This window comes from Leiobunum rupestre, chromosome 1 (genome assembly GCF_980474605.1).
Source record: "Leiobunum rupestre chromosome 1, qqLeiRupe1.1.hap1, whole genome shotgun sequence".
Lineage (NCBI taxonomy): Eukaryota > Metazoa > Arthropoda > Arachnida > Opiliones > Sclerosomatidae > Leiobunum > Leiobunum rupestre.
The window spans coordinates 81663201-81687892 of NC_143384.1; the positions used below are offsets into that span (position 1 = coordinate 81663201).

Sequence of the window (24692 nt, forward strand, 5' to 3'; positions counted from 1 at the left end):
TAAGCGGACCAATAAGGAATCGACCACGGGTGAATAAATCTCTTCATAGTCTGTCTCGTACTGTGGGGTGTACCCTCGTGCGACCAATCTTGCTCTATTTCCGAGTAATTTTTACTTTATCTGGTCTTTGAACTGTCTTAAATACTTCTCTTTCTTGTAGTGTTTTCACTTCGTCATCCATAGCTCTTTTCCATTCGGAGGCATCTTTAGCCTTATGGCTTCTTCGTATGTTGAAGGATCATAAATATTGGTAAAACACGACTCCATATCTTTCAACACATCCCGATCTTAATTCTTATCCATGATGGTATCATCTAATCGTAGTTGTGGTTGTAAATCCATATCCCTGAATATGAGTTATTCGTTAAGTAATCGATTCAATCTGGATCTATAGTAGATGTCATATCGTCCTACATAGTCTCCGGTTGTTCTCTGGTTAGCCATGCGTCGCCATTCCTTTTCTTATGGCTTGGCTGTTCTCTCAGTTGTGAAGTGATCAATAATTTAATCTTCACTACTTTCTTCTTGACTGGGAATTAAATAGGCGATGCTTGCATTGATATTGCAGGTTATTTTGCTTGTGTTTGCGCCGTGACTCGTTTCCTAGATCTGGTCCATGACCCCTTGTGATTCTTCATCATCATCTGAGAATCGTACATTGTTTTCCCGATGGTTGGTCTCTATAGTCTTGGTTTGTCCAGGTATCTTTCAAAGTTACAAGTTTCGTTGAATGTGACATTATCACTTTCAACTATTTTATCTGTGTTCGGATCCCGAATTCTATACCCACGTGTTGAGGTAGCTTCCCTTACCAAAAAATAAGTGGTCTAGGAAATACTTTTGATTCAAATACCAACTTAAAACCAACTAAATACCAACTTAAAACCTACTTAAAACCGACTTACAAATAATATGTAATTTTCTGACCACTAAAAACCAACTAATAACCAACTTAACGAAAAAAGTATTTTCCCATCAACTTAATAACAACTTATTACCCCTTTAACTAGTTTATTGAAATATTCTGATCACTTGCGCCTACTTAAAACCAACTTAACGTCAACTAAAATGTGTAACATTGGTTTTGTTCTTATAATTGGATTTGGTTTTCTAGTTAACTTTGTCATTTTCGTTTCTTTGCAAATGTCACACTGCAAATTGTGATACTTTAACTCTGGTAAGTCTCGAACACATTTACTCTTTGACATCTGTACGATTGTACGTCCGCTGTGATGACAAAGCCTTTGGTACCAAAGTGATAAATCCAAGTCTGATAACTCTGCAGCATTCGCCTCCATTGCCGATATTTCTCCTGGATATGGCTTGCCTTGCATACGATATAGACCGATTGAACACAAGTATTGTTTCTCCTTTACAGTTGACGACCATGACCCTCATATTGCCACCTTCCCAATGATGTCCGGCTTTGTCTGTTTGGAATCCGCTAATAAGATTTCTACGTCCATTTGGAGACGGGTTTTTCCATGAACTAGATGCTCAATTACTGCTTCTATCATTCTGGTTACTGTAAATGATCCATCATATGATTTCATCTCTATTGGTCATGCTCATTTTATTTTTCTTCCTGGAAGGCCCTGGGTGCGCCATTGTCCTTCAGAATACGTTATTTTAATCAAGTCTACGAATTTCGAATGTGGTTTTCCAAAATAGGGGGTTTCCTATCAGTTCATATTCTTTCAAAAAAACGTCAAGGCACTTAGACCAATCAGTTCTAACTCCATTTCTCCTAAAAATCCTGGAGAAATCAGTTGATAGACATTAGAGTGGAGGTTCTTAGTGTTAACTGACCACTTGAGCCTACTTAAAACCAACTTAATGTCAACTAAAATGTACTAAACACCAATTAAAATCAGTATGCCTATTTAAAGGGAAAATCTACTGAGACTACCCTTCATGGCATAATTAATTGCCTTGAATGTGCAATTGAGTTAGCTGTTTTTCTGGACATCGAGGGGGCTTTTTATAAATTCTTTAAGGCTGTCATTCTTAATTATGCTAACAAGGAGACTACCCGAGGTGCAACTCACCGATTTTGTTCAAACTCGGGGGTTAAGTAGGCCTTAATGAATCATGAAAATTCCCAAAGTGAAAAGTTTCGACGGGCATTAGTTTTGCCATGGCAACCAAAAATGTTTTCGACAACACAATTTGGAAATTTCCTTACCAAAAATAACATGGGATTTTGAGAAATTCTAAAAAATCTTGAAAAAATTAAACATTTTGAAAATGCCAAAAAATTGATCAAAATTGACGAAAAAAATTAAAATTGGTCAAGTTTTGATCAATTTTGATCAAAATGGGTAAAAGTGGAAAGATGTCATGTAAAACTAATGGAAATCACTTGTATGGATGAAAAACTCAAATTTGATGGCAAATCAATTGGTCTATTTATCAAATTACTAGAACAAGATAAATTTGACAAAATTTGATTCTAATGTTAAATATTGCTTAATTTTGATCAAATTTAATAAAAATTAATAAAATATGAAATATTTATCAAAATAATTAATAAATTTAATGAAATAGATAAATTTTAACAATGTCTGATCAAACAAGATAAATTTGACCAAATTTGACCAACATCATATATATTAATTAATTTTCATAAAATTTAATAAAAATTTTAAAAAATTTGAAATAATTAACAAAATTAAGGTATAGGTTTGATGAAATCGATATATTTGAATATTTTTTTAACAATATTGGTCAATTTGATCAACATAGGTAAAGATTTTATTTATTGATATAAGGTAATTTTATTTCGATCGAAGCCGATTCGGTTTTCCCTTGACTGAACATCGGTTACAATGTCATGGAAATCTAATGAAAATCGCTTTTACGGATAAAAACTCAAATTTTATAGCAATCATTTGGTGTAATTATAAAAGTAATAGATCAACATAAATTTGACCAAATTTGATCAACATTTGAAATATTGCTTAATTTTGATCAAATTCAATTAAAATTAATAAAATAAAACATTTTAAAAAATAAGGCATACATTTGATGAAATTGATATATTTCAACAATTTCCGGTGAAACAAGATCAAATTGACCTAAGTTATAAATATTAATTAAGAACAAATTTTATAATTAAAAATTTACGAAATAATTAACAAAATAAGGCATAGGTTTGATGAAATCGATATACTTGAACAACGTCTGAACAATATTGGTCAATTTGATCAAAATGGGTAAAAATAAAAATAATAAAAATTACTTTTTGGGTTTAAAGAATAAATCAAAATTGATAGTACTGGTATATTTTTGAAATTGACACAACAAGATGAATTTCACCAAATTATTCAAAATTAGAAATATATCGTGGTGTCTACTTTACCAAATTGGGTGAAGTGTAGTACAGCGGCCTCATCGAATTTGATATTAATTTTGGTTGCGCCTGATAGACCTTGTCACGTAGATGTCGAGGGTATTTTTTATTTTGGCCGCAAATGATTATTTAATTGTTTAGCTTAATTTTTTAATTTTAAAAATTTCTCATTTTCATTGAATTTAATATTAATTTTGGTTGCGCCTGATAGACCTTGTCACGTAGATGCCGAGGGTATTTTTAATTTTGGCCGCAAATGAGTATTTAATTGTTTAATTTAATTTTTTTAATTTAAAAAATTTCTCATTTTCATTGAATTTTATATTAATTTTGGTTGCGCGTGATAGACCTTGTCACGTAGATGTCGAGGGTAATTTTTATTTTGGCCTCAAATGATTATTTAATTTTTTAATGTAATTTTAAATTTCTAATTTTTGGGCATTTGCACGTGTTTTGTTGTACTTATTTCCGTCGTGTGTTCGCCGTTAACACAGTTTCGGTGTCCTAATGAATTCCACGTGATATTCCCTTTTTGTATAAAATCAGTTACAGTTTTTGTTCATTTTCTCGGTGTTTTGTATTTTTGGGCCACAAAGTGATATTCCCGTACTTTATCAAATCTTTTACAGTTTTTGTTCATTTTCTCGGTGTTTACTATTATTGGGCCACTTTGTTTCTGGTTGAGATTAAAAGTATATATTTGATGCGTAAGGCTTGGTACTGTCCTCTAGGTCGCGTTATAGATGGCCCATCGCTTTTTTTAGTATGGGGTTGGGGAGGCGCTGCGCGCCCCCAGCGCTTGAGCGAAGCGAGTGCGCGGCGCCGTCAGGCCCCAATACGGGGAGTTTAGTAATGTCTTTTACGTGTTTTGGAAGTATTTATCTTCGTCGGGTTGTCGCCTACACCACGGCTTGTTACTGTTTGTTTAGGTTTCCACTCTACTAACTTTTTAACATTAAGTTAATTAATTTAATTATCATTTTCGACCCAAAAACAAAAGTTTGGTAATCAACGCGTCAAGTGCTACATTCTCCGCCACTCAAAAATACCAAAACACGGTAATTTCCTACAATTAGTACATTTTTAACATTAAGTTAATTACTTTAATTATCATTTGCGGCCCAAAAAAATTGTTTCGTAATCTACGCGTCAAGTGCTACATTCTCCGCCACCCATAAATACAAAACCACGGTAATTCCCTAAAATTAGTACATTTTTAACATTAAGTTAATTAATTTAATTATCATTTGCGGCCCAAAAAAAATTAGTTTCGTAATCTACGCGTCAAGTGCTACATTCTCCGCCACCCAAAAATACAAAAACACGGTAATTCCCTACAATTAGTACATTTTTAACATTAAGTTAATTAATTTAATTATCATTTGCGGCCCAAAAAAATTGTTTCGTAATCTACGCGTCAAGTGCTACATTCTCCGCCACCCAAAAATACAAAAACACGGTAATTTCCTACAATTAGTACATTTTTAACATTAAGTTAATTAATTTAATTATCATTTGCGGCCCCAAAAAAAATTAGTTTCGTAATCCACGCATCAAGTGCTACATTCTCCACCAAAAAATAACACGAAATTACATGAGGCCGCTGTAGTGCAATTTTGCCACCAAATTAAATTAAAATTTTTTCGACATCGCTTGCTATATTTTACCAAATGTTTAGATTTTATGAGATTTTATGAGACGCTGATGTAAATTTTGTACAAATAAAAATATTTTAAACCTATATATATATATATATATATGCAAATGTAATTAAGTTTTTATTTATTACTAACTTATACTATACTAACAATTGCATATAGTAACAACTGTACCACATCATCTAAGCCATTATAAAAATCTTTACCCATTAAAAACAAATTCCTTTTTTGAAATCCATTTTTACCAATATTTGTTCAAATATATCGATTTCATCAAACCTATGCCTTATTTTGTTAATTATTTCGTAAATTTCTAATTTTTATAAAATTTGATCTAAATTAATATTTATAACTTAGGTCAACTTGATCTTGTTTCATCGGAAATTGGTGAAATATATCAATTTCATCAAATGTATGCCTTATTTTTTAAAATATGTTTTATTTTATTAATTTTAATTGAATTTGATCAAAATTAAGCAATATTTCAAATGTTGATCAAATTTATGTTTATTTATTACTTTTATAATTACACCAAATGATTGCTATAAAATTTGAGTTTTTATCCGTAAAAGCGATTTTCACTAATTTCCATGACATCTTTGTTTTTTTTACCTATGTTGATCAAATTGACCAATATTGTTAAAAAAATATTCAAATATATCGATTTCATCAAACCTATACCTTAATTTTGTTAATTATTTCCAAATTTTTTAAAATTTTATTAAATTTTATGAAAATTAATTAATATTTATGATATTGGTCAAATTTATCTTGTTTGATCAGACATTGTTAAAATTTATCTATTTCATTAAATTTATTAATTATTTTGATAAATATTTCATATTTTATTAAATTTGATCAAAATTAAGCAATATTTCACATTAGAATCAAATTTGGTCAAATTTATCTTGTTCTAGTAATTTGATAAATAGACCAATTGATTTGCCATCAAATTTGAGTTTTTCATCCATACAAGTGATTTCCATTAGTTTTACATGACATCTTTCCACTTTTACCCATTTTGATCAAAATTGATCAAAACTTGACCAATTTTAATTTTTTTCGTCAATTTTGATCAATTTTTTGGCATTTTCAAAATGTTTAATTTTTTCAAGATTTTTTAGAATTTCTCAAAATCCCATGTTATTTTTGGTAAGGAAATTTCCAAATTGTGTTGTCGAAAACATTTTTGGTTGCCATGGCAAAACTAATGCCCGTCGAAACTTTTCCCTTTGGGAATTTTCATGATTCATTAAGGCCTACTTAACCCCCGAGTTTGAACAAAATCGGTGAGTTGCACCTTGGGTAGTCTCCTTGTAAGTGTTCGGGATCAATGATACATTGTGTCTATGAATTGATTCTATGTTGACTGATCAGGTCGCAGCAGCCTCCTTGCTTGGTGAATCACTGAGGATCACCACTAGTCCGGGTTGTCCCCAACGGGATTTTCTTTCACCCCTGCTGTGGTGCCTGGTTGTGGACGAACTCTTGGTGAGGATAATTAGGGATGACTGTCGCAGCTTTGGTTACCCCGACAATGTTATTAAGAAGCTTATCTTGATTTATCAACGGATGTAAAATAATTATAAGCCGTAGAAATATAAATTAACATTACCAGAGAGGAGAGAGCCCCCATGTTGTGGTTTGCTAAAGAATATCAGGCCTGTCTAAAAAAAATGACCCACCACTGCCAAAACTAAAGTAAGGTAACAGTGCTGCCAGGAAGAGTCCGGCCAGCTACTTTAGTCTAACCACCAGCTAAAAGTGGAAAATCAAGAAGCCCTCTCCCCAGCTCTGACTTGAGCTTAAATAAACTAGCCCCCCTGACCTTTGGGGTTTCTCTCCTCTCTGGCACCATCTCGATGGAGTGGCGATAACTAAAGCAAATAACAAGGGTAAGTAGGCGAAGGAGTGTACAGGCGTGTCCTAGTGGCAGAAGCTACTAGGCCGAGTTTAAGTTGGATTTACATTTGTGACACTTGAACATCCGCTGCATGAGGAAAGCTTTCATTTCTGTGGAATGCTGGTGTAGGGAGGTTGGCCTCACAGTCAATCCTGATAAGATGAGCATAGTTCCCTTCACTCGAAGGAAGGTACAGCACTTGTTCAATGATATTTTAATCTTTTTGACCATTTTGGTCAAGTCAACTGAGGTAAAATACCTCAGTGTCCCTCTCGAAAGTAAGCTAACATGAAAGCCTTATCTTGATCAAAGTATCAGGAAGGCTAAAATGTTATTCTGGATAGTAAGGGGTACCATAAGCAAGTCTTGGGGTCTTAGCCCAAAGGTTGTTTATTAGATCGATACCATGATAATCAGGCCAATGCTGACGTACGCAGCAGTCATTTCGTGGCCGAGGGTAGTTCTGGAAACATAGCTGCAAAATTACACTTTGAAGCTGTTTAGTGTTTACTTTCCATGTCGCTTAGATTGGACTGGAAACATAGTTTTGGGAGCCAAGGGCGAAATTGTTTGGTTCACGGATGGTTCCAAGACTCACTCAGAGGTGGGAGTTTACTGTCAGACTAAGAAGTTTGGCTTTTTAGAGAGCTTCGGCGTTTTTGCAGAGATTTCTACAATTTGCTAATGTCTTAGGAAGAAGTATCGGGGCAAGACTGTTCACATTTTCTCGGACAGCCAGGCTGCCCTTAGGTCTCCTAATCAGTTTAGTATCACTTCTAAGCTCATTCTTAGCTGTTTGGATCTCCTTTCAAAACTGGGCACCCATAATAGGTTTCAACTCTATTGGGTGCCTGCTATTCCAATACCCAATGGCCTGGTTTGCATGGCACTATGGCGGTGAGACAGGTCAAGCTTTGGCTTGAGACGGATGGTCAGAGGCCGGCTAAGAAGTTAATCCCTGGGTCTTAAAAATTAAAGATCAACTGAGTGGCTCTCGCTCTCTAAGAGTAGTATCAGGGTGATTATGGGCCTACTTTTAGGTCACTTCCAGCTAAATAGACATCTGCATCTGACTGGCATCAGTGAGAGTCCTATGTGCAGGGCATGAGAGGTAACTTCCTCTCATGTCCTTTGTGTCTGTAATTTTTATGCGGCTCAAGAGTTTGAGAATCTTGGTATGCACAGGCAGGAAACGAGCGAGCTTTCCAATATCTCGGCGAAGCAAATCTTGCGCTTTGATTCAGAGACTGATATTTGACCCAACCCCAACTAATAATAATAATAATATGTTGGCCTTCTTTTTACACACTAGCGGGCTCAAAAGAACATTGTGTGGACTACCAAGACAGTGGTGTCAGTGAACACACAACAAAAAACTTAAAAAATTGCCAAACTTTTAAATTAAATTAAAAATAAAATTAGGCCTTACAACATATACTCATGCTATCTATGTGAAAAGGCGCAAAAAAACCCAATAGGGCTGCAGTACTTTATTTCACACGGGGTGACTAATTGCAACTGTTCGTCTGCGCATCCCGGCGGCATATTCAATAAAACGTTTTAAAGTTAAAAATATTTATATTACCTAATTTCCTTAAAATATAATTTATTTACCTTTTAAAAAAGTAATTTTTATTTAACCCAGACCCGACTCGGGGTTTTTATTTATTATCTCCCAGACCTGTATCCCAGCCCCAACTAAATCTCACCCGTACGATCCCTAGAAGTGATTTGATAGAGATTTAAAACAAAAAAAAAACAAAAAAAAACAACAACTAAAGATAACAACCAAACAGCTACTATCTATAATGACAAATATAAAAGTAACTATCTATAATGACAAATATAAAAGTAACTATCTATAATGAAAAATATAAAAGTAATGTTTTACATTCTCAGATTTCTTGAGCCTTAGAGGATTAGGGTCAGTTGGAGCATCAATCTGAGATATTTGGTACGTTCCATAGCCAGGAATGTGAACTAGATTATTTACACTCAATGGCTCTCCTCTTATGAAACCAGACACTTTTAATGTACCAGTTTCTGATAACTAGAAATAAAATAAAATAAGACCTGTTTTAATTAATCAAATTAATTTTGGTTAAATTTTTCTAATAAAAAAGGGTCAGTTGCAACTCCTTTCAATTAAAATGATGAGATTACTCAATTGAATATTAAGTTGTATAAATTAAAAAAAAAGCTCTTAATAAAAATGACATGTGCCTTAATTTCAAAATTAGTAGAAAATCTAATTTTTTTGATTCCAAGAACTTTTGGAAAATGAAAACCGTTCCTTTAAAGTCTCAATGTAATTTAGCAATTCAGTAATAATAATGTTTACCTCATTGTTGGAAAAGAATGTGTAGTCTTCAACTAGCATGTGGCTTCGTCTATCTCGATATGTTATGGGTCTTTTCTTCTGAGAAATTATCTGATTTACTAATAACAAAGTATCTTGTTGTTTTTCCAAACAGTTCAGTTTCGCATCAGGGAACCTGTGAAAGTAATACCAAAAGTTAACCACAGACTATCTACATTCATAAATGGAGTTTTCTAATATTTGATGCATTCATAAATAAGGCCAATTTTAATTGTAAGCTAAGGAAATAAAGCCATTTTCAAGTTCTATTAGCTAATGATAGAGGGGGTTCACTTGGTGAGCAAGCAAGGTTACTATTTAGCTGTTAGTCTTATATGACTAACAATAAAACTTTGGTTACTTATTCTCTGTCTAAAATACAGGGTGTCCACTAAAAATGAACCAGGACATTTTCACAGTAGGTATTCCCCCTACACGCTCTATGCGAACTGAAAATTTTAAATTCATACCGAAAACAATTTTTCAGATATTCGTCTTAGTAAATTTTTTAGTGGACACCCTGTATATATGGATGTCCATTGGAGTAGTTCTATACTACTTTAATACTAAAAAAAACATTAAATTTTGGTGTAGTTTTGAGGTATAACAAAAAAGCCTCAGGCAAACAAAAAATGGAATAAAATAAAATGCATCCTTATGCATCAATTTATTTCAGTTTCAAAAGTTAATCATTTATAATAAATTAATATTTTAAATTACTGTGAAATACGGTATTCTATATACTATTTTGTTATTTAACAACAACAAAATTGCAATACTTCAGCTCGCTATGCCTTATAGTTGCATTTTAACTAGTCAACATAAACTTATCAATAACAAGCAAATACTCACTTTAATTGGAGAGATTTTTGATAATGTTTCTTGATTTCATGTTTCTTTTGTGAGGCTACACTATCCAGCCCCTAAAATAAACATATAAATAATTTTAGTAAAATACGTCATCTACATTTGAAAAAAAACTTGTACTAAAAAAATCAGATCATCACATGAAACATTGAAAGTGAATGCTTCCACAATTTGGTGGAAAACTCACACCTTATAGATTCAGCCTCAGATTTCATTTTCATAGGATAAAAGGCCGATTGTTTCTCATGAGATATATTTTAAACATAAATTTACATCTTTCAATCATTGAATTATCTTAATTTAACTTATCAAATTATTTTGAATCTAAACGCAGTATTTAAAATCAAATATTAAATACTCTTTTAGAAAATTATTTAAAACCAAATACTAAATTTTCAGCATTTCAAAAACCAAATACTTCTATTAAATGGAACACTACCGGTCGGGCACATTTTTTGGAAGGGGAGTAAATTTCTTAAGAGAAGAGGGCAATGCAATAACAAATTTACTATATTTAGTATCAGTTATGGAAAAGATGTCAAAATCTAACTAATTTGTGCAGAGGAGAAAGAGGAAATGAATGGAATAAAAATTCTGGATGCTTTGATGTGCAGCATTTTCCACCCATCCTGAGGGGCTAGCCACTTCCTTAAATTCTGTACACTGATTACAGCGAGTAAAGCCTTTGGTAGTGCTCAATCTGTAATCGATTACGTCATCACTTTAGTACAGTCAAAGCTACGGGCTCGTACACCGATTACGTATAGTGGTCAGCTCCTCGAGCCAACCTGTGCATTGTATTTAATTTACAAGAAAATTATCAAAAGAATTGCATTTGAGCACTCGTTAAAATAAGGAAAATAGATAGCTGATTCAGCCTAGCCTATGCATTCTGCGGAGCTACATAAAATCATATGATAAAATTGAATGAAACTTTGGAGCGCTTTTGACGTACTTTTTGGGTCCCTGAATTAGGGCTGGCCAAATAGCACTTTATTGGGTATTTGTCAAATATCAAATTTTATGTGATGGAGATTCTATCAACCAAGAAAACATGTTTTCAACTTTATATATAGACCAGTTGCACAATGGACCTAGGTTCGAGGAAATGAATGGAATAAAAATTCTGGATGCTTTGATGTGCAGCATTTTCCACCCATCCTGAGGGGCTAGCCACTTCCTTAAATTCTGTACACTGATTACAGCGAGTAAAGCCTTTGGTAGTGCTCAATCTGTAATCGATTACGTCATCACTTTAGTACAGTCAAAGCTACGGGCTCGTACACCGATTACGTATAGTGGTCAGCTCCTCGAGCCAACCTGTGCATTGTATTTAATTTACAAGAAAATTATCAAAAGAATTGCATTTGAGCACTCGTTAAAATAAGGAAAATAGATAGCTGATTCAGCCTAGCCTATGCATTCTGCGGAGCTACATAAAATCATATGATAAAATTGAATGAAACTTTGGAGCGCTTTTGACGTACTTTTTGGGTCCCTGAATTAGGGCTGGCCAAATAGCACTTTATTGGGTATTTGTCAAATATCAAATTTTATGTGATGGAGATTCTATCAACCAAGAAAACATGTTTTCAACTTTATATATAGACCAGTTGCACAATGGACCTAGGTTCGAAGTGCGCAGCTTGCCACCCCTTTCAATGATAATAATATATAGACCTAAACCAAGAATTTTTACTCAGGGAGGATGAATATGTCGAGACTATCGACGGACATGTTGAGGCCCTAGCCCCGTCACGCTAAGGGGGGGGGGAGGAAAAAAGTCTTATTTTTTGCGTCCTCGCAGCAGCGTTAATCGCGTCGAAAAACGTAATTTTTAAGAACCAATGAGATTGCAATATTATTTGATTTTATTAAAGCGGAGGAGCCTACCGGGGCCCCCAACGGGTGGAATTGAAGAAACGCTAAAAATAATCGACATATTCATTCTCCCTGAGTATAAATAAATACATTCTTGCCTAAACTGAGGCTAAAAATTAATAAATATATCAGATAATCCAAAAACATATTTGAAAACTTTAGTTTGACGAATAAAAAAAGTTATTCATTATTCACTCCTCACCTTATATCACAAATTAATTTCTATGACTTATGACTAGTTTTTAGATAAATAAAAAACTAACTATGAAAATTTATGGCACAAAATGGCTCTCTTAAAGTTAGCTTTATTCTTAGTTAGAAACGTCTTGGAAATATCAGGCCAACTTCTAATTGCTGACTTAATGACACCCCACGAGATAATGGTACACGAAACAATTAAGTACCCTCTCCCATTTAAGTTTTCCCCATATATCGTTTTGGTTCATAAAGATTATTTTTTATTGCACAGCTCCCATTCAGAATAGGGAGTTTACAGTATGACGTGCCACTACGTCACCCGTGCTTTTTCCTATTGATAAAAAATTTCCCCCCACAATGGCGGCCATGCTCAAAGCTACGGAGTGATATTTCCCTATAATCGGAAGCTTTGAAAGTAAACACGTTTTCGGTTCGTGAATAAGTCCATTTCGAGCAGTGGTCATAATCAAGATATAAAGGTTGGCGACTTATAAATCAAGTAAACTAACGCTTTACCTAACATTTCCTTGTATTTAATACATAAATCATTATAGACAAAGCAATCAAACTAAATAACAGTACCTGAAGAACATTAATAAAAGATGGCATTCCATGCGATAACAGTACGGACTGTGTTAATTCTTTTACTGAATCTGTGCTTTTTATGCTACCTTCATCTTCAAATTCATGTTGCATATCCAAAACTGAATTAAGAAGAATGATAGTGTCTGCAACCTGATTTAATAAAAAAAAATTGAGTAATTAATGTAAATTTTTCCGTACGCAAAATTGAAAATATAAATAATTTAAATCAATTTCACCTTTGCTGCATCCATTACAGACGTAAGATCACCAGCTGGAGGAATAAAAAATGTCAACCTCTGTTTATATCGTGGAAAGCTAGAGTAAAAGATATAAAAAGCAAAATTTGAAATTTGTATACATTCAACGATATTTTAAGCAAAAGTAAAGTGCCATAATTGATGAATTAGTATAAGATCTCCAGTGGCAGATTTTTGGAGCGTCAAAAAGAGAGGAATTATGTTAAACACATAACAATAAAAACGCCCAAGGTGCTGTTAAATTGTCAAGGTTTATTAATTTAATAAAATAAGCTATTATTTACAGTATATACATGTTACTATAATTAGTTAATAAATCACTGGGGAGCATATTCCTATATATCTACCAGCTACCCTCAGTACCAAGAGACTAATCTGATGAGTTACAAAAGAGCTGTTTTCCATTTGCCACCAGATGGCACTGCCTATCACCTTTAGCATTCTGATTCATGCACCCTAGTTGTCCTAACATGCTCCCCCTTGCTATGATAATCAGAATGTATTATTGAAATGAACATTGTTACATTAATTTTATATTAGTTTCATTTTCCTACAAAGATTATTAAATTGTTTACTGGGTAACAACTTCGTAAATATATCAGCTATGTTGTTCTTAGTGTTCACATACTGCAAGTCAAAAAGTCCTTTTGCATAGCTCTCTCTAACATAATGGAACCTTAACTGGATGTGTTTCGATCTTCCATTTTCAATGTTATTCTTTACGAATGTTATCGCTGACTGGTTGTCACAATGGATTACTGTTGGAACTACCGTAACCAACTCAAGAAATAGCTTCAACTCTGCAACTATTCTTAACGCTTATCGGGGTCAGTGATGACCCGATTTGCAGATCTTGTCTAGCTGAGGAGGAAACTGCCTCACATGTACTCTGTAGCTGCGATTACTATGCAGCCCAGAGGTTTGAGCATTTGGGTATGCATCGGTTGGAGACGTATGACGTCTCTAATATCACGGCCGGGCAGATTTTAAGCTTTATGTCGGCAATAGGACTTATTTAAGTCAACCAGTTTGGGGATGCACAATGGACCTTAGGTCGAAGTGTTTGGCTTGCCACCCCACTCAATAATAATAATAATAATAATAATTCTTGACATCCATACTGTCTCCTTGGCAGCCTCCGATAACGCGATATATTCTGACTCCATCGATGACAATGCGATGCAGTCTTGCTTTACTGACCTCCAAACAATTGGGTTATCACCTATTCTAATAATGTATCCACTAACTGACGTTCTTTCGTCCAAATCTGAGCCCCATGATGCATCAGCGTAGACATCAATCCCAATCACGTTGGGTTTGTGATATAGTAATCCGAAATGTTCTGTGTCATATACATACTGGAGTACTCTTGTCAAATACTCTTCATGTTTTGCCCCTGGGTTGGCACAAAACCTTGATAATCTTGCTATAATATATGAAATGTCCGGACGTGATCTGTGGGCTAAATAAGACAGCATCCCAATTATTTTCCGATAGTCACTTGTCTTTGGGTCTTGTTCAGTTGTACAATCTTTCACGGTTAATATGGTACCGACGGGCAATGGTACATCCTTCTTTCTATGATGCGTTGCACCGTTACCCAATGTTCCTTTCAGCATAGTCTTCATCCTTTGTATGTAGGTTCTCTGGTGTATCAACAGGCTACCCTCGGTAAACTCAAATTCCACTCCAAGGAAATTTTTAACGCCTCTGTTTGAGGCCATATAATGCTTTCTTTAGGTGTAGGACATGTTTTTCTTTTCCTTTTTTGATAAACCCTTTTGGCTGTTCCATGTATATTTCTTCCTACAATGTCCCATAAAGATAAGCATTTTTAACATCCATCTGCTTATGGCACCAACCCATACAGACAACACATATCAATAGTAACATCCGGACCAATGAAAATGTAATCATTGGGGCATATGTATCATCATAATCTATCTTATACTTCTGTTTAAAACCTTGCGCTACCAGTCTGGCCTTATATCGGACAATTTCCCCGGATGCCTTCTTCTTGAGTGCGTAAACCCATTTGGAGTCAATTATCTTCCGTCCTTCAGGTCTTGGAACCACGTCCCAAACCCCTCTTTCATTTATTGTCTCGATCTCCGTATTCATCGCGCTTTGCCATTTATCAGCTTCTGTACTCTCTATAGCTTCTTGATATGTCTCTGGAACCTCTATACAGTTTAGTTCTATGTTCTGTCCTCTAAGACTTTGTACAGCTGCAGCTTGTTCAGTTTGCTTTCGTGCTTCTAGGACTCTATTTACCTCCACAAGGGACCTATATTGCACGTTATCCTCATCATAATAATAGTGATCTACCCTATTTCCGGTTCGTCTCGCTCTTTCCTCGTGTCGCCACCCGGGGGGTAATTCTATCTCCTTCCGGATTGTTGCATCTTTCGCGGGAGTCTTTGATTGTTGATCGACAATGGGTTCATTCTGCATTTCTTCTACAGTTTCTTCCGTGACTACCTTTTCCACATTCTCCTCTTTTCCATTGTCCTCTGCTTCCTCATAAATCTCTACATTTTCAGTCCTGTCTTCCCACGAAGGCCACCATTCATTATATACTCTGCATGTCTCCTCCTCTTCAAACCCATTTACATTCTTTGGGCCAATCTTGGTTTCGTCAAATCTAACATGCTTCGATTCTATTATCTTATGTTCGTGTGGTAACCATATACGGTACCCTTTTGTCCTAAACGCATAACCAACCATTATACCTGGTTTGGCCCTTCATGATAATTTGTTGCGGTACTGACTGGGAATATGGACGAATGAGAGACTACCATACTGCCTGAGATGACGAACAGAGGGTTTATAGCCAGTCCATCTTTCTTCTGGTACTTGATCCTTGACTTTTATATGTGGTAGTCTGTTACACAGATAGGTATATGCATATAATGCCTCAGCCCAGAATGCTTGAGGTAATGTTGAATCTTCCAATAGGGTTCGTACTCCATTCATTACTGTTCTATTGTACCGTTCAGCTACTCCATTCATAGCTGGTGTATACACGTTGGTTCTCTCAATGTGTACCCCATCTTTTATACAACATTCCTCAAACTTACTCGCGCAGTATTCGAGACCATTGTCAGTTCGTAGCTTCATTAGCTTCATTCCTGTTTGTCGTTCAGCTCATGCCTTATATGTCAAATATTTATCATACGCTTCACCTTTCGATACCATCGTATAGACCGTAGCTTTGCGGGAGAAATCATCTATAAACGTGATATAGTATCTGGCACCTCCCAATGAGGTGACTGGAGATGGTCCCCAGACGTCGGTATGGACTAACTGAAGTAGCTGTTTTGTTCTGATCTCATCAATGCCTTTGCATGGTGCTCTTGTCGATTTAGCCAATTGACAAGGTGTGCATAACTCGCCTCCAGAAATAGTAATGGCTGGTATTCCCTTTACCAAGTTATTCTTTGTCACGTCCATTAACCTCCGCTGACTAGGATGTCCAAGCCTTTTGTGCCAAAGTGACTCTGATGATAAACTGCTTCGCTCCTCAAAAGTTGGTATTTCCACTAAATCCACTCTGACATACCCATCTATAATATACAGGTTGCTCTTTGTCAGATGCGCTACCATAACTTCACTTCCTTTCCTATTTGATATTCGTACAGTTCCCTTCTGAATTATGGTTTTATATCCCAGCTGATCAATACGCCGGGCAGCAAACAAGTTTCTCCTATAATTGGGTACATAAATAACTTCTCGTAAGAACACCAATTCCTCTCTGCCATTATTCCTAGAGACCAAAGCAACATCTCCTACACCTACTGCTTGCGCAACCCCTTGAGCAATATCTATAGGTACGCTTATTTCTCGATAGTTGTACAACCATTCCTTATGAAAAGTGAAATGGTGAGTTGCCCCACTATCAAATGTCCAAGATAACTCTTCTGCAGATGCTGTCAATGAGAATGCTGAAGAAAACATTGAATGGAAAACTCTCCCCTTCTGGACACCAGAGTAGTTCTGTTGTTGTTGTCTATTATTTCTTCCTTTATTCATTTTCTTCTTGAATCTACAATCTCGGGAGAAATGCCCATCTTTTCCACAGGTATAACAAGCATTATTCGAGGGTTGGTTATCGCTTGATTTATACACTGGCTTACAATATGTTTTCTTCAAGTCCTCCCTTGTCTGCTTCTCATGTCTGGAAGAATAAGCTTTTACAACCATATGTTTATCTCCCTTTCCTTCATCTATTTCTCCTCTTCTTATACGTTCGTACTCAGCAACCAATAAGCGCTTAACATTGGAAGGAATAAATTCGGTGTCTGATAGCGCATAAGCCCGACTAACCACGTTATCATACTCAGGAGGTAATTTATAAATCATTTGATATGCGATTTCATCATCGCCCAGTGTCTTTCCCGCTTGTGATAACTGGCCAGCCGTATTATTCACCCTCGCAATGTAACAAGCCATCGCCTCTGGTGGTGTGTATCTTAAATTGATAAATTCAGCTCTCAGGGAAGCAATTCTAACCCTTGACTTAGGTTGATAAAGATCTCTTAATGTCTCCCAAATATCTCCTGCACTTGTACAATTCTCAATAACTCTTTGATGTGGCTCATCTACTGATAATGCTATCCTGGCAAAGGCCCTTTCTTCCCTATCATTATGCTTATCCATGTCAGCCTTAGTTGCCGTTTTGGGATCTGGCGATTTTTCATTTCCATTTACTAGACCAAATAACCCTGCAGTAGATAAAGCCATTCTCATATTAAATTTCCAGGTATTATAGTTATCTTCATTTAATCTCTCAAAATCCATAGCCTTCCTTAATTCTGAGCTACCCTCCATCTTGGTTTATTCAAAACTCGGCCTATTAGGCTTAGGTCTACAACTTGCCGTTCTGAAGCCTTGGCGTAAATCGGCAATGTGCCGTGGTGTGCTTTAAACTGTTACGTCACCTTGGGAACCACGCTTTCTGCTACCAATTGTTAAACACATAACAATAAAAACGCCCAAGGTGCTGTTAAATTGTCAAGGTTTATTAATTTAATAAAATAAGCAGTATATACATGTTACTATAATTAGTTAATAAATCACTGGGGAGCATATTCCTATATATCTACCAGCTACCCTCAGTACCAAGAGACTAATCTGATGAGTTACAAAAAGAGCTGTTTTCCATTTGCCACCAGATGGCACTGCCTATCACCTTTAGCATTCTGATTCATGCACCCTAGATGTCCTAACAAATTAGCTATCCCCGAAAAAAATAAGCCGTGGTCGGGATTGGGGGAAAATGTTGGAGGTTTTCGGGTTTGGGGTCGGGGTTAAGCTATTCCCGAAAACAAATAGTTTGGATCTGGCTTATTTATAACTAAAAGAACCATATAATTATGTGGAAGGTTTAAAAAAAAAAAGACCAAATAAATAAACTCCTTTCCAATTCCAAAGTTCAAACTTCAAACATACATTCCCAAAAATTAACACCAACACCAAAACATAACACCCAGATTTTTTTTCTTCGGGTACCGGTCAGGTCGGAAAATTTCGAGTTTTCGGGGTTGGGGTTGGGGTCCCTGTATGAACACTAACGATGTAAGAGGAATTGGTTTCATATAACGTAACTGCATTTTCATAGAACACTAAAAATGAACTTAAGATAATTAAATACGGTTAATAACTTGAAATTAATAGAACAAAGCTTGGAAAATAATATATCATTTTGGGCTAGTGAACTACTAATTTTTTGTGAATATCACAACAACTCCAGCATCTTTAACAATAATTTTATTGGTCTATGTTTTATAAAAAATGTCTGAGCCCGAAAGAACTTTGCCATATTTTTCCTGTGAAAATTGGTAGTTTACGTAGGCAAAACTAAAAATACCTTATTTCAAAAACATTAAGTAGTCGTAGGGCTTTCATTTGAATATATTTACTTAACTTCAGTTAATTTTTCACTAAAAGGGGCGTAATGTTATGGAAAACCGGAAACACTGTAGCTAAATTACTATTCCCTTAAAATTTCAAATCCCATCACTAGAAGTCTCAATAAGGATAATAATTTTTAATAAGCTAGCATAATACCCACACTCTAGGCCCAAGTCAGCTGTTGAGCCAACGGCTCCTACACTCACTATTAGCAGTGACCTATATACATTTTTATGGAAAGGACAAAACGAAGAACTTGGGGGAAAACCACTTTTAACCGGTGAGGAGAGAACTTGAACTCTATTCAGAAGGAACTTTTCCGAGTTTTTACCTAGTGCCACAAACTGGGATCAAACCTGGCTCCTCTTGCTATTAGGTGGAAGTGCTAACCACTCTATCACCCAACATTGCTTGTAATTTGCTGAATGATACTATTAAGAGAATATGGTAAACTAGGGGTTGGACTGTAAAACTACTCTTTGGTCAGAAATGTTCAGTAACATCTAAAGTACCTATCCAAAAAAATATTTTGCCAGATTTTGCTCAAAAAAGCAGAACAAAAATCATTTAGTATAATCATATGCAACATAATCACTCATAAGCAGTGGCGGCGATATAGAGTACGCAGGGTACGCAACTGCCTGGGGGCGCAAGAGGTTTGGGGGCGCATTTTTTCGAGGACTATAAAGTGAGTAAGTTTTATAGTTGGCACCAAAAGTAGGTAAAGACCGGTTTAAATTTGATGTAGTTCAGTCTTTAAACACGAGTAGTTTATTTAAATGCGTTACGAGTTTTACGCTACTTCATTTTAACTTACTCTTCGAAGCATTTGTTCATAACGCAGGGTACACGCCGGAGACTTCTTAGATTATCTAGTCACATTACGAGATTTACTCTACTTTACTTTAAGTTTTACTGCTTAGAATTAGCTCATAAAGCAGGATACACGATGGACATGTTTTTACTCTATGTTACATTTCTATTTTGGAGAGCTTAATAAGGAGACGGGTTGTTGAAATTTATAAGTAACATATAATCTAGGAGGATGGAAATACTGGAGGTGAAATATGGGATTCATAGGCCTGGCTATGTGGGGAATTCGGACATAAGATACTAGAGACACCTAGCGGACACCGTAGTCAAAATTTCGTCCGCGTGCCGGTTTTAAAATCGTGTTAAAGATTTATTTATTTTTTCTTCAAATTAAATAAACATCTCCGAAATTAGTTGCTTAGAATCCAGGTAGAATATTCGTGTTTCAACTTGTACAAAATATCCTTGTGAATAGAATGAAAAAAGTAGGCAAAATTTATAGAGACAAAAATTCCGCCTATTTTTACGATGGCGCTACACTCGTACGTCTGAAATTGTATAGCTCTCGCGTTGCGGAAGCTAAAACACAGAGTCCATGATGGGGGATTACAAATTTCTGTTCCAGGTACGCAGTATTATATTCCTAGATATAATGTGATATATCATATTCGATGTAGTTTTGTCTAAGTACCGTTACGTAAATATCTATATATATATATCTCTATATCTATCTATATCTATATATATAAATATACAGGATGTCCACTAAAAATGAACAAGGGCGAATATCTCAAAATCTGTTTTAGGTAAGATTTTGAAATTTTCAAACCGTATACAAGATGTAGGGGGAAACCTATTACAAAAATGTCGATGACCTTGAACCATATCTTCAAGGTCATCCAAGAACTAACGCGAGAGCAGTAAGTGTTAGAAAGTTGGTTCCAATTAGAAAAGTGTTCCACGTGACTTTTTAAGTATAAATAGGTGTGACTTGATCGGATTTGACCAATAGGAAGCCGAGAAATGCTAGATGAAAAACAAGAAGGTCGTTAAGTTAATAACGTGTCGAAAGCGAGGTTCGGGAGCTGATAACTCTAAAGATACTGGTGTTAGCGTACTGGTGTTAGCGTACTGAAATTTGCTACACAGCCTCATCAGGATTGAGGGTCTTTAGTTGAAAAATTTCAATGACCTTGAGCCATGTCTCCAAGGTCATCCAAAAACTAACGCGAGAACCCTAAGTGTTAGAAAGTTAGTTCCAATTAGAAAAGGGTTCCACGTCACATAGTAGGTCTAATTAGCTTTGACTCGATCGAATTTGAATAATAGGAAGTCGAGGAACTGTTTTTCAAAATCATAAAGGTCGTTAAAATGAAAATTGAAAGAAAACACACATAACTCGAAACCAATTCGTGTAACATCGAAATTTGCTAGACAAACTCATTATGGTGCGAGTATTTCAAGTTTGTAAAATTGGATTACCTTGAAGACGTGGTTTAAGCTGATTCAGTTTCAAGTTATTTCTCAAGGTCATTTTTGAATGTCTTTGAAGCCATGATTCAAAACTACTTTGATTAGCAAATTTCCTATTGAAACCTAGTTTCTAAGCCCAATGGATCGCGAGATAATGTTTCCATACCTTAAACCACGTTTTCAAGGTCATCCAATTTTAATCATTTTCCAAAAATACCAGTAAATTTCTTTGTTTAAATTTTTTTCGAAATAAATCAATTTATACATGGATAATGATTAACTGTCTCCGACCTCTACAACTTTCTAACACTTACGGTTCTCCTGTTAATTTTTGGATGACCTTGAAGACATGGCTCAAGGTCATTGAAATTTTTAAACTCAAGACCCTCAATCCTGATGAGGATGTGTGGCAAATGTCAGTACTCTAACACGAGTATCTTTAGAGTTATCAGCTCCCGAACCTCGCTTTCAACACGTTATCAACTTAACGAACTTCTTGTTTTTCATCTAGCATTTATCGGCTTCCTATTGACCTTGAAGACATGATTCAAGGTCATCGAAAATTTCAAAATCGTACCTAAAACAGATTTTGAGATATTCGCCCTGGTTCATTTTTTAGTGGACACCCTGTATATAGATATATAAATATATAGAAAGGGGCGCAAGATCTTACGCGGCGTGGGGGCGCTACTAACCCAAGCTCCGCCACTGCTCATAAGTATGCCATAAAAACATTTTCTATAATGAAACCTTGTTCTTGGGATATGACGTAAATTACGTCACTTACAACTCCGTGACGAAATACACGTCATCAAGTTTACTGATGGGAAACGGAAATTAGTGAAAATTCCTTGCGCGTTTCTGGCTTTGCCCTTGTCAAGTTTAGCTCTCCGATCACATGATTTCATTTCCATGGTAACCTTTTCAATAGCACAAGGATTATAAGAGTTTTTGCATTTTTGGGTCCGCCTAATGTATGTTCCGTGTGAAACAAAGTCTCATTGAAAGTTTTTCAATGGAAATGTTATACAGAGGCATACTTATGAGTAATTATGTTACATATGGTATAATTGGCGGAAGAAATATTTGAAAATAATATTGTAAATACTATAAATATTGTTATAACTAAAAGGTATTTAAGCCTAAGTTAAAAACTCCAATGATAAAAGGCATAGGATATAAAAGGTACCACAAGATTGATGTCAAAAAATTAAAGGTGGTGTCAAGGGCCCATGGGAGTCAAAAAGCAGTTAGAAATATCGAAAAGCGACATCATTTAGAAGATATTTCATATCGGATTGATAAAATTACACAGTAACTTACCTAATATGATATTGACCCAAATTATTTGGTCCCGAAATTATATTTTGCTCATCACAGTTCATAACCATTTCCATAAAATAGTGAGGATCACTGAATTGGCTAAGACATATACATGCCTGAAATGAAAAATAAAGTGTATTTAGTTTCTAAAATACATTCATTATTACGATATACTTAAATCAGAAAGACAGTGTATAATACCTAGTCAGTGCATAAACCCTCATAAATGTTTTCTTCACATTAACAAACTAAACATTCCTGAAACTACCTACTCACATTAGTCCATTTTCAAAAAGTAGCAACAAGAATGAATTTAGGCAGCTCCCTGTTCACCTCGATATTCCAGGAAGAAAATCTACACCCCCTAAGGTCTTTCCATATGTAATCTTTACCCTTTTCTCCCAGGAGACTCTCTAACACAATTCTCATTATTTTTATAATCTTAAAGGTTTTCCACAATGAATTTGAAATGATTTTAACTAATAAATATTAAATTACCATTTTTAAACAAGCTATTATACTAACCAAATAAACACTGATACTGAGATAAATTAAATTTACATACTACAAGATGTGGTGGTTTCCCAAGAACACCAAGAGATCTCTTCATAGAAAGAACTTCATTTCTTTTTAGAGTTCTTTTTTGTAAAAGCTGGTTTCTTCTTTCAGATTTCTGCAAGTCAGTCTTGGATCTTCTTGTTAATGACTTTACATTTTGACGGCCTAATAATTTAAGATATACATAAAATAAATTTATAAAAAATATTTTCTTCATTTAGAACCATCAGAAGTATATTATTTACTACTAATCTTATTTGCTTGAAACATGTACCTTCACAGACTTATGCTGATTTTTCAAAATATGTTTAGGGATAAAAATAGTGTGGGACAAACTACATTTTGTATATTTAAATTGCTAGGTGGAACAGATGGATATTTCTCTTCTAAGAAATATATTATAAACTTTCGGTTCTATAAATGTATCCTGATAGATGAAAGTAAAAGGTTAGTTTCAGTATAGTCAATTTCAAGGGATACACTTTCATGAGTATGTATTTGAAAATTAATTAGGATATAAATTTAATTTAGAAAATTATAATTGGATATTGTACCTTTTCATTTAGACTCATTGAGTAGCATAATTCTCTGATAATTGTCAACAGAAACTATTGGAACCCTAATAAGACCTAGGCTCTAAACTGTATTGTATTTAAAATATCAATATCATAAAAATTTCCTCTATAGCACTCAGAATATATTTTGATATTGCTAGATTAGCAATCGACAAACCTTTATTTACGTTTTCCAGACTTCGATTACTTCTGTGTCTCCCATGTTTATGAGTTTTATTTTGTTGTTTTAATGGCCCAGCTCTATGGCTACCAGAACTCCTAGGTTGCATTATTAAAAGTATTTAAATGTAAATTACATTAATATTATTATAAAACAAATAACGCCACGCGCAAAGGGCCCCACGTGTGAAAAATACTTCGAGCAGACGAAAACCCAGACGCTCTGATGCTTTAGTCATCAGGCAAGTTGGCATCGTTGCCAGAGAAAGTTTTCTACTTTTCTGGTATTAAGAACAAACGTAATATTTTTTGTTTTGTTTTAAAACGAAGGATTATAACAAACGGTAATATCAGGAAACTATAGGGTATACACTTGGAATGTCTAAGGTTCCATTGAGAAGGTGATACGAAAGCGCGTCGAGAAAAAGGCGGGGCTCAACTACGTCAAGTGTAAGACGTAACCATAGAGATAGAAAAGAAATAGAGGCACTATTGTGTCTGGCGAAGTTGACCGCGAGTGCCGACCCCTTTTCGCCAATGTAGGAAGCCATGAGATGGGCAGATTACATGGCGCCATCGGCGCGCGGTGAAATGAATTACGTTATTCTTTTTTTTAAATCAACTGTCATTTGATGTAAACAAAGGAAGAATAGATGGCGTTGCAAATTCTGCCCATCTCCGCTTTCATACATGCGTGGGGGGGGGATGAATTTTCACGATCAAAAACAGGCCGGGGTGCCTTAACGCGGTAATCTTCCCTCTATTTCTTTTCTATCTTTATGGACGTAACACGACATTTCAATTTCATTGGCTCGAGG

General features: G+C 35.2%; 1 protein-coding gene across 1 annotated transcript in view; it reads right to left on the reverse strand.

Annotated features, from left to right (window-relative positions):
- Positions 1-24067, reverse strand: part of Tsr1 (Tsr1 ribosome assembly factor) — a 42994-nt gene extending 18927 nt beyond the window's left edge. The window contains exons 1-8 of the mRNA XM_090154605.1: positions 23873-24067; positions 23148-23305; positions 22583-22698; positions 13040-13118; positions 12801-12953; positions 10125-10195; positions 9255-9408; positions 8805-8963 (exon numbers count right to left, since the gene is read on the reverse strand). Coding sequence (XP_090010731.1) covers positions 8805-8963; positions 9255-9408; positions 10125-10195; positions 12801-12953; positions 13040-13118; positions 22583-22698; positions 23148-23305; positions 23873-23984 — 1002 coding nt within the window. The 5' untranslated portion in view covers positions 23985-24067. The remainder of the gene's footprint in view (positions 1-8804; positions 8964-9254; positions 9409-10124; positions 10196-12800; positions 12954-13039; positions 13119-22582; positions 22699-23147; positions 23306-23872) is intronic.
- Between the last annotated feature and the right edge of the window lie 625 nt (positions 24068-24692).